The sequence below is a fragment of the Ascaphus truei genome, unplaced genomic scaffold (assembly GCF_040206685.1).
Source record: "Ascaphus truei isolate aAscTru1 unplaced genomic scaffold, aAscTru1.hap1 HAP1_SCAFFOLD_3641, whole genome shotgun sequence".
In the NCBI taxonomy this organism is placed as follows: Eukaryota; Metazoa; Chordata; class Amphibia; order Anura; family Ascaphidae; genus Ascaphus; species Ascaphus truei.
The window spans coordinates 1-12,709 of NW_027456663.1; the positions used below are offsets into that span (position 1 = coordinate 1).

The 12,709-nt window shown below is 42.8% G+C and overlaps 1 protein-coding gene across 1 annotated transcript; it reads left to right on the forward strand.

Annotated features, from left to right (window-relative positions):
- Positions 1 to 4,397: 4,397 nt before the first annotated feature.
- Positions 4,398 to 7,479, forward strand: LOC142483758 (rho-associated protein kinase 2-like; the record flags this gene model as incomplete). Its single annotated transcript, XM_075583742.1, has 4 exons — positions 4,398 to 4,446; positions 5,122 to 5,257; positions 7,036 to 7,127; positions 7,233 to 7,479. Coding segments are annotated over 4 exons (524 nt in total), but the record flags the coding sequence as incomplete, so codon positions are not given.
- Between the last annotated feature and the right edge of the window lie 5,230 nt (positions 7,480 to 12,709).

Below are 12,709 nucleotides of genomic sequence, written 5' to 3' on the forward strand. Positions count from 1 at the left end.
CCTCTCTATATATCGCGCTCTGCCTCTCTATATATCGCGCTCTGCCTCTCTATATATCGCGCTCTGCCTCTCTATATATCGCGCTCTGCCTCTCTATATATCGCGCTCTGCCTCTCTATATATCGCGCTCTGCCTCTCTATATATTGCGCTCAGCCTCTCTATACATCGCGCTCTGCCTCTCTCTATATCTCTCGCTCTGCCTCTCTATATATCTCGCGCTCTGCCTCTCTATATATCTCGCGCTCTGAATCTCTATATCTCGCGCTCTGCCTCTCTATATCTCGCGCTCTGCCTCTCTATATCTCGCGCTTTGCCTCTCTATATATCGCGCTCTGCCTCTCTATATATCGCGCTCTGCCTCTCTATATCTCGCGCTCTGCCTCTCTATATCTCGCGCTCTGCCTCTCTATATCTCGCGCTCTGCCTCTCTATATATCGCGCTCTGCCTCTATATATCGCGCTCTGCCTCTCTATATCTCGCGCTCTGCCTCTCTATATCTCGCGCTCTGCCTCTCTATATCTCGCGCTCTGCCTCTCTATATCTCGCGCTCTGCCTCTCTATATCTCGCGCTCTGCCTCTCTATATCTCGCGCTCTGCCTCTCTATATATCTCGCGCTCTGAATCTCTATATCTCGCGCTCTGCCTCTCTATATCTCGCGCTCTGCCTCTCTATATATCGCGCTCTGCCTCTCTATATCTCGCGCTCTGCCTCTCTATATATCGCGCTCTGCCTCTCTATATATCGCGCTCTGCCTCTCTATATCGCGCTCTGCCTCTCTATATATCGCGCTCTGCCTCTCTATATCTCGCGCTCTGCCTCTCTATATCTCGCGCTCTGCCTCTATATATCTCGCGCTCTGCCTCTCTATATATCGCGCTCTGCCTCTCTATATCTCGCGCTCTGCCTCTCTATATATCTCGCGCTCTGCCTCTCTATATATCGCGCTCTGCCTCTATATATCTCGCGCTCTGCCTCTCTATATCTCGCGCTCTGCCTCTCTATATCTCGCGCTCTGCCTCTCTATATCTCGCGCTCTGCCTCTCTATATATCTCGCGCTCTGAATCTCTATATCTCGCGCTCTGCCTCTCTATATCTCGCGCTCTGCCTCTCTATATATCGCGCTCTGCCTCTCTATATCTCGCGCTCTGCCTCTCTATATATCGCGCTCTGCCTCTCTATATATCGCGCTCTGCCTCTCTATATCGCGCTCTGCCTCTCTATATATCGCGCTCTGCCTCTCTATATCTCGCGCTCTGCCTCTCTATATCTCGCGCTCTGCCTCTCTATATATCGCGCTCTGCCTCTATATATCTCGCGCTCTGCCTCTCTATATATCGCGCTCTGCCTCTCTATATATCGCGCTCTGCCTCTCTATATCTCGCGCTCTGCCTCTCTATATATCTCGCGCTCTGCCTCTCTATATATCGCGCTCTGCCTCTATATATCTCGCGCTCTGCCTCTCTATATATCGCGCTCTGCCTCTATATATCGCGCTCTGCCTCTATATATCGCGCTCTGCCTCTATATATCGCGCTCTGCCTCTATATATCGCGCTCTGCCTCTCTATATATTGCGCTCTGCCTCTCTATATATCGCGCTCTGCCTCTCTATATATCTCGCGCTCTGCCTCTCTATATATCGCGCTCTGCCTCTCTATATCTCGCGCTCTGCCTCCCTATATATCGCGCTCTGCCTCTCTATATATCGCGCTCTGCCTCTCTCTATATCGCTCTCTGCCTCTCTATATATCGCGCTCTGCCTCTCTATATCTCGCGCTCTGCCTCTCTATATATCGCGCTCTGCCTCTCTATATATCGCGCTCTGCCTCTCTATATATCGCGCTCTGCCTCTCTATATATCGCTCTCTGCCTCTCTATATATCGCGCTCTGCCTCTCTATATCTCGCGCTCTGCCGCTCTATATCTCGCGCTCTGCCTCTCTATATATCGCTCTCTGCCTCTCTATATATCGCGCTCTGCCTCTCTATATATCGCTCTCTGCCTCTCTATATATCGTGCTCTGCCTCTCTATATATCGCGCTCTGCCTCTCTATATATCGCGCTCTGCCTCTCTATATATCGCGCTCTGCCTCTCTATATATTGCGCTCAGCCTCTCTATATATCGCGCTCTGCCTCTCTATATATCTCGCGCTCTGAATCTCTATATCTCGCGCTCTGCCTCTATATATCGCGCTCTGCCTCTCTATATCTCGCGCTCTGCCTCTCTATATCTCGCGCTCTGCCTCTCTATATCTCGCGCTCTGCCTCTCTATATATCGCGCTCTGCCTCTCTATATATTGCGCTCAGCCTCTCTATATATCGCACTCTGCCTCTCTATATATCTCGCGCTCTGAATCTCTATATCTCGCGCTCTGCCTCTATATATCGCGCTCTGCCTCTCTATATCTCGCGCTCTGCCTCTCTATATCTCGCGCTCTGCCTCTCTATATATCGCGCTCTGCCTCTCTATATATCGCGCTCTGCCTCTCTCTATATCGCGCTCTGCCTCTCTATATATCGCGCTCTGCCTCTCTATATATCGCGCTCTGCCTCTCTATATATCGCGCTCTGCCTCTCTCTATATATCGCGCTCTGCCTCTCTATATATCGCGCTCTGCCTCTCTATATATCGCGCTCTGCCTCTCTCTATATATCGCGCTCTGCCTCTCTATATATCGCGCTCTGCCTCTCTATATATCGCGCTCTGCCTCTCTATATATCGCGCTCTGCCTCTATATCTCGCGCTCTGCCTCTATATATCGCGCTCTGCCTCTATATATCGCGCTCTGCCTCTATATATCGCGCTCTGCCTCTCTATATATTGCGCTCTGCCTCTCTATATATCGCGCTCTGCCTCTCTATATATCTCGCGCTCTGAATCTCTATATCTCGCGCTCTGCCTCTCTATATATCGCGCTCTGCCTCTCTCTATATATCGCGCTCTGCCTCTATATATCACGCTCTGCCTCTCTATATCTCGCGCTCTGCCTCTCTATATATCGCGCTCTGCCTCTCTATATATCGCGCTCTGCCTCTCTATATATCGCTCTCTGCCTCTCTATATATCGCGCTCTGCCTCTCTATATCTCGCGCTCTGCCTCTCTATATATCGCGCTCTGCCTCTCTATATATCGCGCTCTGCCTCTCTATATATCGCGCTCTGCCTCTCTATATATCGCTCTCTGCCTCTCTATATATCGCGCTCTGCCTCTCTATATATCGCGCTCTGCCTCTCTATATCTCGCGCTCTGCCTCTCTATATATCGCGCTCTGCCTCTCTATATATCGCGCTCTGCCTCTCTATATATCGCGCTCTGCCTCTCTATATCTCGCGCTCTGCCTCTCTATATATCGCGCTCTGCCTCTCTATATATCGCTCTCTGCCTCTCTATATATCGCGCTCTGCCTCTCTATATATCGCGCTCTGCCTCTCTATATATCGCGCTCTGCCTCTCTATATATCGCGCTCTGCCTCTCTCTATATCTCGCGCTCTGCCTCTCTCTATATCTCGCGCTCTGCCTCTCTATATATCGCGCTCTGCCTCTCTATATATCGCGCTCTGCCTCTCTATATATCGCGCTCTGCCTCTCTATATATCGCGCTCTGCCTCTCTATATATCGCGCTCTGCCTCTCTATACCTCGCGCTCTGCCTCTCTATACCTCGCGCTCTGCCTCTCTATATATCGCGCTCTGCCTCTCTATATATCGCGCTCTGCCTCTCTATACCTCGCGCTCTGCCTCTCTATATATCGCGCTCTGCCTCTCTATATATCGCGCTCTGCCTCTCTATATATCGCGCTCTGCCTCTCTATATATCGCGCTCTGCCTCCCTATATATCGCGCTCTGCCTCTCTATATATCGCGCTCTGCCTCTCTCTATATATCTCGCGCTCTGCCTCTCTATATATCGCGCTCTGCCTCTCTATATATCGCGCTCTGCCTCTATATCTCGCGCTCTGCCTCTATATATCGCGCTCTGCCTCTCTATATATCTCGCTCTGCCTCTCTATATATCGCGCTCTGCCTCTCTATATATCGCGCTCTGCCTCTCTATATCTCGCGCTCTGCCTCTCTATATCTCGCGCTCTGCCTCTCTATATCTCGCGCTCTGCCTCTCTATATCTCGCGCTCTGCCTCTCTATATCTCGCGCTCTGCCTCTTTCTCTCTCCCGGACATCTGCTTCTTAACCATTTCTTCAGGCTATTCCCCATTTGCAATATGAATAAGCAATTCATGCGAAGACTCGCGCTGCACCAAGTTTCATGGCAATGCTAGACGTGCTAATCCTGTCCTGCGATTCTTGAGGATATGGTTAACAACTAAAGTTTGTTGCACATCGCCCCTTTGGACGATTCTGATTATAATTCATGCGCTTGCCCCGTTTCCTAGGTCTGTAAATTCTCGCTTGGAGAAGACCATGAAGGAGCTGGATGAAGAGGTAAACCCCACGTATGACTTTCTGTGGCCCGTGTTCTTTTCCTGCCCTCGGTTTCCGATGCCTCAGGCTTTACTGTTGAAGTCGTGTGTTAAATGAGTCAATACAACAACATATCTGGAGCATATCAAAGTAACTATGGGGTCAAACAAATAACCCAGGAGTGTGGCCAACATTCATGCGCCTTCATCTATATTAGAAGTGATTTGATTAAAAGAAGACTTAGTAGAGCTCTACTTACAAGTCGTCCAACATACAGTTTACTGGTGAGACGTTGGGGTGCGTTATATGAGAACACGGGACGATATCCCACAGCGAGCGTGAAGGGGGACATGGCTGTCACATCAGTATAAAAGTTTCATCTAATAATGAATGCTATTAAAAGTTATAAGGAAAAATACAAGCAGTGACACATCGTGAGTTTTGCTCCAAGAAAGGCGCTCTGACAATGTTGGATGTTCTTGCCGGATTTCACGAATATCCAGGTTCACAATGGGTAGAAAGTAAAAAAAAAAAAAATTCACATTATGTGCCCGTGTCGTTACCCGAAATCCTTGTCTGCCGTTGAATCAAGCGACCGTAATGTGAAACGGGTTGTTTTGTTGTTAGAACATATAAGCAACCCCACAAGTCTCATAATGTGCCGGTTTCTTCTGGTTTTGTACTTCTCATTTACAGGCAAATTCTAGGAAGAACCTGGAGTCCACCAGCAGGCAGCTGGAGCGGGAGAAGGCTCTTCTGCAGCACAAGAACGCCGAGTACCAAAGGAAAGCGGAGAACGAGGCCGAGAAGAAACGCGGCCTGGAAAATGAGGGTAGGTGTCCGGCAGCAGCATGTGCCAACAGCAATAATGCAATCGGAATGGGAAATGGGGGCGAATGTACGAGAGACGGATTATATACGCTTACTACGAGAGACGGGGGAAAGCTATGAAGCGTTTAATAAGGCCTGGGGCATAGTGAATTGAAGCTCGCTGAGGCGGGCTGAGCAGATGCACAAAGCCCCTGCATCTGTCATCAGCGCGGCTATAGTTTCCCCCTCCGCATGCGCGCTGATGTGTGCGGAGGCTCAGAAACTTTGCCGAGACAGGCAGGTTTCAAATTTGCAGCTCGGGGAAGCGGAGGAGCAGTCACGTTCCGCTCCCATCCAATGGGAGCGGGGGACTAGGCCCGCTTCCCGCTCCGCCTCCTGACACGCCTCTGCTCCGCCTCCGCCCTGCCCCCGCCCCGCCCCCAGAGCACGCTCACTGCCTCGCCTGCAAGGACAGGAAAAAGCTCCATTTTGGAGCAGGCGAGGCAGAGCAGGAGCGCGGCTCAGCGCTGTTTAATCCTCTATGTCCCAGGCCTAAGAGAGAAGCAGGCTTTAGACATTGTGTCTTTAGACATTGTTTCACCCGGCAGTAAAAGGGTTTGAATACATAGCGGCCTCTTGGCAAAGCAGTGTAAGTAAGTGGCGGTGAGGACGGGAAAGGAATTTAACCTGCTTAGTTTGACAAAGTTGATGATCAAAAAAAAAGAATAGGCGAAAACAAGCTTTAATTCATCAAAATGTTATTTCTTGAGCTCTCCGCCCTTTCATTTGATGGCGATCTTTATTTTAGACAATAAATGTAGGATATAACATTTCAAATTAAGTATTGAAAAAAGGGCTGAAAACGGTTGGCTGTGTCGCCCTTATTTTTGACTATTTTTATTTATGTGCAAGACAAATTATTCACACTCCGTCCACATTTTGTGTCATGAAAATGCAGTACTGTAAATATATTGTACAGATGTAGCAGATGTTATTGCCCTCTGTAATCGCGTGGGTTACGGAGAAATAACGTGAGAAATGCCTCGCGCGTTAAATATCGTGCTAGCGGTAACGGGCGCAGTTGGTATTTTTTATGTGTGCTGATTCCTAGTTGGGAAAGGACGAGATGGATCCGAGATGAGCAGGTGGGCAGGTTAACAAGCAGTGAATTGGAGCTGCCGATACCTCGGTGCAGAAGAGTTCTTTCTACTATCTTTTTATATCGGTTATAGGAAAAACAGAGTGCCTCATTTAAATATAGCAAAGGCTTGGAAATGCAAAGTTAAAGGGGCATTGCCTCTTGCCTGATTTTACTTGGTTTTTGTTTTAATAAGTGCAGCAGTTCCTTGCCTTTACGGCAATTCAGTTGTCTATTTATTTATCAAATGTTTTACCAGGAAGTAATACATTGAGAGTTACCTCTCGTTTTCAAGTATGTCCTGGACACAGAGTTATGATGACAAATACATGGGTACATTAAGTGAGCGGGGTTGTGCATTATATACAAGACATTGCTTGCACAGTAAGAGATACTATCCAAGCTGCCGATCGAACGGCGAGAGTCATGCTTCCCAGGAAATCAATATGGCCACCTATTTCAAAAGCGGAAGTGGTGTAGCTTCCTAAACACTTGCTGTAGCGACCCAAGGAAGCTTAATACATTAACAATCATTAAGTAGGGAAACCAAAATACAATACAAATGCATTAAAGTAATATCTAATACTACACAACTGAATGAAATGTAAAGTTAAGGGTCTCTGTGTGTGTGTCAAGTATGGTTTATTGATTTATTGTTGCAGTGAACAGTTTGAAGGATCAACTTGAAGATCTAAAAAAGAGAAACCAAAGCTCTCAAATATCTAACGAGAAGATGAATCAGCTCCAGAGACAGGTGAGCAGCAACTTGCGTAACCTCCTGATTCCATTTCACTTTCTCCTGCACAGCGAAAGGACGAGAACCTGACAAACCTTTTCGTTGTCCTCGTTTTGTCCCCAGTTGGACGAAGCCAATGCTCTGCTGCGCACGGAGTCCGATACAGCGGCCCGGCTGAGGAAAACACAGACGGAGATGTCCAAGCAGATCCAGCAGCTAGAGACCAACAGCCGAGAGCTTCAGGATAAGAGTTGCATGCTGGAGAACGCCAAGTTGAAGTTGGAGAAGGACTTCATTAACCAGCAGTCCGCTCTGGAGTCTGAGAGGCGGGACCGCACACACGGGTCAGAGATTATTAGCGACCTGCAAGGTACAAGCTGCCTGTCTTGTTTCACATCCTGTACCCCAGTGTTCAAAGAAGGCCCAATGCACATCCAATTTGACAAATTATTTAGTTCATTTATGTATTTTCTTCTCACAAGTAATGGTCATTTTAGTTCGATCCCTTGGCCAGAAATATGTTAAGCCTGCCGCCACGGTAGACTTTTTCAGCTGTTTTATTCATGTGCGCCTTGTATTTCCTCCACTACATGGAGAAAAGAGGAAACAAAAGAATGATATTGTCCATAGCATGAGTCGCAGTACCCCTCCTCACTTCATGGTGTGGTGTACTGTAGGAAATGGGCCTACACCTTAAATCACCATATATATATATATATATTTATATATATATATATTTATTTATATATATATATATATATATATATATATATATATATATATATATATATATATATATATATATATTTCTTGTAGAAAGGGAATTACCTAGCCGTATTGCCATCATACAGGGAGTTGGCCTAGTAACTCACCTTAAACCCTTAGTAGTAACTAGGAGAAATGACCTTACCCATAGTCTGTGATTCTCTTCTGGGGCTTTTTTGGACAGGCTACAGTAGTTTGCAGTGTGTTCTGGGTAATCTTTGGAAGGTCCCAATAAACACTTCTACTGTAGGTCTCTGTTGTTTCAATAGAAGATGCTATAGAATATATTTGAAGACTAAACCATACCAATTAGTCTTTTTTTCTGCAGTCTGATCTTTCAGTGAGCAGAACACAAACATGTCATTGTTGCTTTTAAGCACTATATGTTAGAGCCTGTGTTTAAGCACTATATGTTAGAGCCAGTGTTTAATACTATATATTAGAGCCTGTGTTTAAGCACTATATATTAGCGCCTGTGTTTAAGCACTATATATTAGAGCCAGTGTTTAAGCACTATATATTAGAGCCAGTGTTTAAGCACTATATATTAGAGCCAGTGTTTAAGCACTATATATTAGAGCCAGTGTTTAAGCACTATATATTAGAGCCAGTGTTTAAGCACTATATATTAGAGCCAGTGTTTAAGCACTATATATTAGAGCCAGTGTTTAAGCACTATATATTAGCGCCTGTGTTTAAGCACTATATATTAGAGCCAGTGTTTAAGCACTATATATTAGAGCCAGTGTTTAAGCACTATATATTAGAGCCAGTGTTTAAGCACTATATATTAGAGCCAGTGTTTAAGCACTATATATTAGAGCCTGTGTTTAAGCACTATATACTAGCGCCTGTGTTTAAGCACTATATATTAGAGCCAGTATTTAAGCACTATATATTAGAGCCAGTGTTTAAGCACTATATATTAGCGCCTGTGTTTAAGCACTATATATTAGAGCCTGTGTTTAAGCACTATATATTAGAGCCTGTGTTTAAGCACTATATATTAGAGCCTGTGTTTAAGCACTATATATTAGAGCCTGTGTTTAACCACTATATATTAGAGCCTGTGTTTAAGCACTATATATTAGAGCCAGTGTTTAAGCACTATATATTAGAGCCAGTGTTTAAGCACTATATATTAGCGCCTGTGTTTAAGCACTATATATTAGCACCAGTGTTTAAGCACTATATATTAGAGCCTGTGTTTAAGCACTATATATTAGAGCCTGTGTTTAAGCACTATATATTAGAGCCTGTGTTTAAGCACTATATATTAGCGCCTGTGTTTAAGCACTATATATTAGCGCCTGTTTTTAAGCACTATATATTAGCGCCTGTGTTTAAGCACTATATATTAGAGCCAGTGTTTAAGCACTATATATTAGAGCCAGTGTTTAAGCACTATATATTAGAGCCAGGGTTTAAGCACTATATATTAGCGCCAGTGTTTAAGCACTATATATTAGAGCCTGTGTTTAAGCACTATATATTAGAGCCTGTGTTTAAGCACTATATATTAGAGCCTGTGTTTAAGCACTATATATTAGTGCCAGTGTTTAAGCACTATATATTAGAGCCAGTGTTTAAGCACTATATATTAGAGCCTGTGTTTAAGCACTATATATTAGAGCCTGTGTTTAAGCACTATATATTAGAGCCTGTGTTTAAGCACTATATATTAGTGCCAGTGTTTAAGCACTATATATTAGAGCCAGTGTTTAAGCACTATATATTAGCGCCTGTGTTTAAGCACTATATATTAGAGCCAATGTTTAAGCACTATATATTAGAGCCAGTGTTTAAGCACTATATATTAGCGCCTCTGTTTAAGCACTATATATTAGAGCCTGTGTTTAAGCACTATATATTAGCGCCTCTGTTTAAGCACTATATATTAGAGCCTGTGTTTAAGCACCATATATTAGAGCCTGTGTTTAAGCACTATATATTAGCGCCTGTGTTTAAGCACTATATATTAGAGCCTGTGTTTAAGCACTATATATTAGAGCCTGTGTTTAAGCACTATATATTAGAGCCTGTGTTTAAGCACAATATATATTAGTGCCAGTGTTTAAGCACTATATATTAGAGCCAGTGTTTAATCACTATATATTAGCGCCTGTGTTTAAGCACTATATATTAGAGCCTGTGTTTAAGCACTATATATTAGAGCCTGTGTTTAAGCACTATATTTTAGAGCCTGTGTTTAAGCACTATATATTAGAGCCTGTGTTTAAGCACTATATATTAGAGCCAGTGTTTAAGCACTATATATTAGAGCCAGTGTTTAAGCACTATATATTAGAGCCTGTGTTTAAGCACTATATATTAGCGCCTGTGTTTAAGCACTATATATTAGAGCCAGTGTTTAAGCACTATATATTAGAGCCAGTGTTTAAGCACTATATATTAGAGCCTGTGTTTAAGCACTATATATTAGAGCCTGTGTTTAAGCACTATATATTAGAGCCTGTGTTTAAGCACTATATATTAGAGCCTGTGTTTAAGCACTATATATTAGAGCCTGTGTTTAAGCACTATATATTAGAGCCTGTGTTTAACCACTATATATTAGAGCCTGTGTTTAAGCACTATATATTAGCGCCTGTGTTTAAGCACTATATATTAGAGCCAGTGTTTAAGCACTATATATTAGAGCCTGTGTTTAAGCACTATATATTAGAGCCTGTGTTTAAGCACTATATATTAGAGCCTGTGTTTAAGCACTATATATTAGAGCCTGTGTTTAAGCACTATATATTAGAGCCTGTGTTTAAGCACTATATATTAGCGCCTGTGTTTAAGCACTATATATTAGAGCCTGTGTTTAAGCACTATATATTAGAGCCTGTGTTTAAGCACTATATATTAGCGCCTGTGTTTAAGCACTATATATTAGAGCCAGTGTTTAAGCACTATATATTAGAGCCTGTGTTTAAGCACTATATATTAGCGCCTGTGTTTAAGCACTATATATTAGAGCCAGTGTTTAAGCACTATATATTAGAGCCAGTGTTTAAGCACTATATATTAGAGCCAGTGTTTAAGCACTATATATTAGCGCCTGTGTTTAAGCACTATATATTAGAGCCTGTGTTTAAGCACTATATATTAGAGCCTGTGTTTAAGCACTATATATTAGCGCCTGTGTTTAAGCACTATATATTAGAGCCAGTGTTTAAGCACTATATATTAGAGCCTGTGTTTAAGCACTATATATTAGCGCCAGTGTTTAAGCACTATATATTAGCGCCTGTGTTTAAGCACTATATATTAGCGCCTGTGTTTAAGCACTATATATTAGAGCCTGTGTTTAAGCACTATATATTAGAGCCAGTGTTTAAGCACTATATATTAGAGCCTGTGTTTAAGCACTATATATTAGAGCCTGTGTTTAAGCACTATATATTAGCGCCAGTGTTTAAGCACTATATATTAGAGCCAGTGTTTAAGCACTATATATTAGCGCCTGTGTTTAAGCACTATATATTAGAGCCTGTGTTTAAGCACTATATATTAGCGCCTGTGTTTAAGCACTATATATTAGAGCCAGTGTTTAAGCACTATATATTAGAGCCTGTGTTTAAGCACTATATATTAGCGCCTGTGTTTAAGCACTATATATTAGCGCCTGTGTTTAAGCACTATATATTAGAGCCAATGTTTAAGCACTATATATTAGCGCCTGTGTTTAAGCACTATATATTCGAGCCTGTGTTTAAGCACTATATATTAGAGCCTGTGTTTAAGCACTATATATTAGCGCCAGTGTTTAAGCACTATATATTAGAGCCTGTGTTTAAGCACTATATATTAGCGCCTGTGTTTAAGCACTATATATTAGAGCCAGTGTTTAAGCACTATATATTAGCGCCAGTGTTTAAGCACTATATATTAGAGCCAGTGTTTAAGCACTATATATTAGAGCCTGTGTTTAAGCACTATATATTAGAGCCTGTGTTTAAGCACTATATATTAGCGCCTGTGTTTAAGCACTATATATTAGCGCCTGTGTTTAAGCACTATATATTAGCGCCAGTGTTTAAGCACTATATATTAGAGCCTGTGTTTAAGCACTATATATTAGCGCCAGTGTTTAAGCACTATATATTAGCGCCTGTGTTTAAGCACTATATATTAGAGCCTGTGTTTAAGCACTATATATTAGAGCCTGTGTTTAAGCACTATATATTAGAGCCTGTGTTTAAGCACTATATATTAGAGCCAGTGTTTAATCACTATATATTAGGGCCTGTGTTTAAGCACTATATATTAGAGCCAATGTTTAAGCACTATATATTAGCGCCTGTGTTTAAGCACTATATATTAGCGCCTGTGTTTAAGCACTATATATTAGCGCCTGTGTTTAAGCACTATATATTAGAGCCAGTGTTTAAGCACTATATATTAGAGCCTGTGTTTAAGCACTATATATTAGCGCCTGTGTTTAAGCACTATATATTAGAGCCAGTGTTTAAGCACTATATATTAGCGCCTGTGTTTAATCACTATATATTAGGGCCTGTGTTTAAGCACTATATATTAGAGCCAATGTTTAAGCACTATATATTAGAGCCTGTGTTTAAGCACTATATATTAGCGCCTGTGTTTAAGCACTATATATTAGCGCCTGTGTTTAAGCACTATATATTAGAGCCTGTGTTTAAGCACTATATATTAGAGCCAGTGTTTAAGCACTATATATTAGCGCCAGTATTTAAGACCTTCCATATGTGAAAAAGGGCTTGGAGAGGGTTACACTAAACCTGACCTTAATCCCGTCACATGACCTGTAAACAATCCATATTTCAGGTCTTTACTCATGTTCTTTC